The sequence below is a fragment of the Sinocyclocheilus rhinocerous genome, unplaced genomic scaffold (assembly GCF_001515625.1).
Source record: "Sinocyclocheilus rhinocerous isolate Xijiao unplaced genomic scaffold, SAMN03320098_v1.1 scaffold3916, whole genome shotgun sequence".
Lineage (NCBI taxonomy): Eukaryota > Metazoa > Chordata > Actinopteri > Cypriniformes > Cyprinidae > Sinocyclocheilus > Sinocyclocheilus rhinocerous.
This window is the reverse complement of record NW_015643503.1, coordinates 68,687-73,544: the sequence shown is the minus strand read 5'-3', so window position 1 is coordinate 73,544 and position 4,858 is coordinate 68,687. Positions and strand designations below refer to the sequence as shown.

Genomic DNA, 4,858 nt, shown 5'->3' with positions numbered 1-4,858 from the left:
AGGTGCGTTCGACTTCATGCGGCGCCGCGCAAACCGATCGGCGGCTGACTTGAAGCAGTGCATGTCGGTTAGAAATTTAGTCCGACTTGAGCCGACGCCATGTCACTGTCACGTGTGGCATCAAAGTACCGCGATAGCGTTTCGAGAGCAGCCGGCTGACTCAGCTGGCGCAGCTTTTTCAGAGCGACTGCAGGAGTGCTGATGACGACACAGCTGTTTCACGATTGGCCAAATTCACCACATGACAACAATGACGGGTGTTTCTAACATCTTCCAATCCAATACTGCTCATAAATCTGTGTTTTTAGAACATTAAAAGCTTTTTTACTGTAGTTGCAAGGTTATATTGCGTCACGTTTATCATGAAAGCATATATATCCCCACTTTATTAGTATTTAAATAGTATGTATTTACGTTGAACTTTATTCTTGAACAGATGGCGCTGTATTAAGCAGTATATAAAAAGTGTTTCTGTTGCTCATGAAAACGTTTCTGAAACGTCTGTGTATTTGACAAATATTGCATTTAATTCACTTCATCTGTGATAGAGTATGCAAACACCGCGCGAGCGTCACTAACGGGAGCAGAAAGTGTCCGGCTTGACGGCTCCGTTTTCAACTCCGCCCCTGACTGCAAGCGGCTACTCTCGTTGACTGCCGTCTGTAGCGGTGCTTCAAGTCGAACGCACCTAAAACCTCTCCTAGTTGACTCGAAGTCCCTCCCAGATCACACTAAACTCCTCCCATCTAACTAAAGTCCCTCCCGGTTCACACTAAACTCCTCCTACCAAACTGAAGTCCCTCCCAGTTCACACTAAACTCCTCCCATCTAACTCAAGTCCCTCCCAAACTAAACTCCTCCTTCCAAACTCCAGCCCCTCCCATTCACTCTAAACGCCTTCCATTTTACTCAAGTCCCTCCCAGTTCACTCTAAACCCTCCCCCCAAAGTAAGTCCATTCTAAATCACTCTAAACTGCTCCCATCTAACTCAAGTCCCTCCCAGTTCATACTAAACTCCTCCTACCCAACTCAAGTCCCTCCCAGTTCACACTAAACTCCTCCCATCTAACCCAAGCATCTCCTATCTAACTCGAACCCCTTCCGTTCACTCTAAACCCCTTCTAACTAAATCCAGCTCCTCCCACCTACCTTAAGTCCCTCCCATTTCAGTCAAAACAGATAGTTCATTCTGAACCCCTCACACTTAACTCGAGTCCCTCCAAATTAAGCTCCTCCCACCTAACCCAAAACCCTCCCATTTCACTATAAACTCCTCCCAACTATCTCAAGTCCCTCCCATTTCACTCGAAACCCTGGTTCATTCTGAACCCCTCAAACTAATAGGAGTGTTTTACTTGAAGCGGCGCTGAGCAGACCTGTCGGTGTGTGACGGCAAGGTATCGCGGGAGCGTTTCGAGGGCTTACGGAGCTGTCTGCTCTCTATAGCTCTCGCGGTACTTTGATGTCACACACTGATTGGTGTGAGCAGCGCTGCTTCAAGTCAAACAACACCTAAAGTCACTCCAAATTCACTCTAAACTCCTCCCACCTGACTTAGGCTCCTCCCACCCAAACGAAGTTTCTCCCAGTTCACTCTAGACCCATCCTGCCTTCCTCCAGCACTGATGTTGTGTGTGTTTGTCAGGGCTGAGATTCAGGAGGATCTTCAGAAACTGGCCCCTGGGTTTCCGCGTGTGGCCCCTCAGCCGCCCTTCCCGCCGCTGGTTCCCACCATGGCGCAGATGCATCTGATGCCGACCCCGAATCTGCAGCCCACGCAGCAGCTGGAGTACAAGGTAAAACACACACACACATGCACATATATGCTCGGACACCTGCTGACGCTGAGATCACCTGATGTCTGTCGTGTGTTTTGTGTTGTATGTTGTGTGTTGTGTGTTGTGTGTCGTGTGTCGTGTGTCGTGTGCAGGAACAGTCTCTCCTGCAGCCTCCCACCCTGCAGCTGCTGAATGGCATGGGTGTATGTTGTGTGTGGTGTGTCGTGTGCAGGAACAGTCTCTCCTGCAGCCTCCCACCCTGCAGCTGCTGAATGGCATGGGTCCCCTGGGCCGCCGGGCGTCTGACGGCGGAGCCAACATTCAGCTTCACGCGCAGCAGCTCTTGAAGAGGCCGCGCGGTCAGTCGCCGTTGGTCACCAGCCCGGTGAGACAATCCCACAATCCTCCTGTTTCTCACAGCTGAGCATGATGTACTGCTTTATTGATCATAGGTGACATTCATCAGCACAGTGACGTTACCGCTGAGTTCAGGATCTGGAGTAGAGTACATTAATTCGATTCTGATTCACAAGCTCTTGATTCATTTCTGATTCGTTTGAATAATATATATATATATCAGGTGCAGTACATGTCAAACAATCTGTCAACTAATACTGTAAACTACACAGGGAGCCCTGTCAGTTCATACAGTAACATGAATAATGTAGTAGTCCAAACTATGATGTTTCATTGCTATTTTAGAGTTGTTGAGAGAATTGTAAACACATCTAAATTGCACTATAAGGCCATTTTTAGGTCAACTTCGTAATGATTTAATTGTTTCTGCTCCAGTTTGTTGTTGAAATAAACATTTAAACTGTTTCATGTCAGATTTATTCAAACGTACATTAAATAAACACTAGGTTAAGCACAATATAATACATATGTAATATAGTGATCAAAATGCTCCTCTCTTTTTTCTAGTTTATGGTCATTGAATGTGTTTTCTGAGGTAAATGTGACGTTACGTGACTTTTGTTCTTCTCTAGCTGTTTTACTGACGTGTTTTCGCGGTTGAATCACTGATTGAGCGATTCCATGATTCATGAAAGTTCATTCATGTTTAATGTTGTAACTAGTAGGAAAGAGGAAGAGACGATCGCTTCACTACAGCATCTGTCAGCACACATTAAAGAGCAGCAAAACCACATTAATTATTGAATTTAGTGATAAAACTGATCGAATTTGAAAGCTCAGACTTTGTTTCATATCATAAATAACAAAACACAAAGATTATTGTGATTTCAGATTTCAGTGAAGGTAAAAGATCAAACTTGGGATTTAAGAATCAATATCATTTCATCAGAATGAAGATGGAATAAATCCAGAAAGCGAATGGTGAGGTCTGATGGTGTGCTCTGTGATGGATGAAGCGGAGTGTGAGCTCTGACGCGTGTTTCTGTGTGTTTGTCAGCATCCGATCCCGGCCGTGACTCCGGTGGATGAGGAGGGATCTGACGCCGAGCCGGATCCGGAGGCCGTTCAGAGGTACGGCAGTGTGTTTGCATCCACTGGTGTTTCCTGATCCGACTCCAGCACAGACTCCTGTTCAGACGCACACTCGGGTGTTCGAGGAGCGTGTTGTAGCATGTGTGTGAGTGTGTGTGTGTGTGTGTGTGTGTGAGAGTGTGTGAGCTGCTCTCTCAGTGACACACTAAACACTGCAGCGCTGCTTCGAGCTCTGGGCGTCTCTCTCTGTCTCTTTCTGTCCATCAGCATCACTTTCTAAAACGACTCTAAATCCTCCAGAGTTCCTCCTCTAAAGTGCTACTAAAGTGACCTCTGACCTCTCTCTCGTGCCAAACGACGGCAAACTTCCCTTCTGTGGCTTTGCTTTTGTCTAATGGCTTTGCTAAATCGAGTGCCGTGTGGCGAGCGGAGCCGCTCTGATTCTGTGTGCCGATTGGGTGTGTGGCCCTCCAGAGGCTGGAGGCGGCCAATCAGAGCGCTGATCCGTGCTGCTTCCTGTGGTCCAGGTATTTGGCGAACAGCTCCAAGCGTCACACGACACACGGCATGGGCCCCGGTCACGCTGTCAGCGAGCTCTCAGCAGACACACAGAGAAACCGGCAGAGGGGCTGGAGCCCCGAACAACACTGCCGGTGAGGGCTGAACACACACACATATACACACACACACATCCCACACACACACACACACACACACACACTCTCTCTCTCTCTCTGGAGTATGAGCGCGCTGGAGTTGATCAGTGTTTGAGCTGATGGTCTCACTGGACACTGCACAAATAAGATATCGGTGTCAAATGTGCTACTTTTTTATTAATTATTATTGTTTGTATTATATATATATATATATTATATATTGGTATATTATACATTAATTATTTAATTATTTGTTTTTATTATCTTTTCTTTCTTTTTTATTTATTTTATATTTATTTTTGTATATTTATCTGGAAGTGCAGCATTTGGTCCTTTTTCCCTTTTCCTTTGTAAAGCCTGACGCATGAAATAATAGTCAGAAAAATCGAAACGGTTTATTTAACTTTTAGACCAAATATTAAAAAAAGTATGTTTTGTATCAAATTTGGTGCATAAGGCTTTTATGATTCATATAGTCTGATAGAGTGAGAATATGGAGCTCAGATTTATTCAGAGACCCAAACTGAGCAAAAATATGAATTTGCTGCAGATGCTGATATATGATGAAATTCTGATCTAAATCAGCGAGATCTTTCTAACAGTGCAGCAGATACTGACACAAAATGATCTAAATATCAGTCGTGGCTCTATATCTCCAGTAATAAGATGAGATTGAAATGCTCCAAACATATAATGCAGTGATTGAGAGCTGAAGAAATAAAGGCTCCTCAGAAGATGTGAGATGTTCTGGAGGCTTGTGAAGATCATTCCTCCGCTGAGGAACAGTGAAAGTAAAGCTTCTGGAAACAAACGCTCCTCAAAAGATCCTGAGGATCAGATTTGAGACTCTAAAACATGATTGATGGAGAATCAAGTAAAGCTGAGCTGCTTCAGTCCAGTAAGAGTTCATCTGTTAGTTGAACTTACTTGGAAAACCTGTGGAAACTGATTGCCTCAAATTTCTCAAGCAAATT

At 45.0% G+C, this 4,858-nt stretch overlaps 1 protein-coding gene across 1 annotated transcript in view; it reads left to right on the top strand.

Moving 5' to 3' along the window:
• Positions 1 to 4,858, top strand: part of sik3 (SIK family kinase 3) — a 36,376-nt gene that overhangs the window by 20,475 nt on the left and 11,043 nt on the right. Inside the window, exons 12-14 of the mRNA XM_016574770.1 lie at positions 1,647 to 1,797; positions 2,012 to 2,164; positions 3,194 to 3,267. Of these exons, the coding sequence (XP_016430256.1) occupies positions 1,647 to 1,797; positions 2,012 to 2,164; positions 3,194 to 3,267 (378 nt within the window). The remainder of the gene's footprint in view (positions 1 to 1,646; positions 1,798 to 2,011; positions 2,165 to 3,193; positions 3,268 to 4,858) is intronic.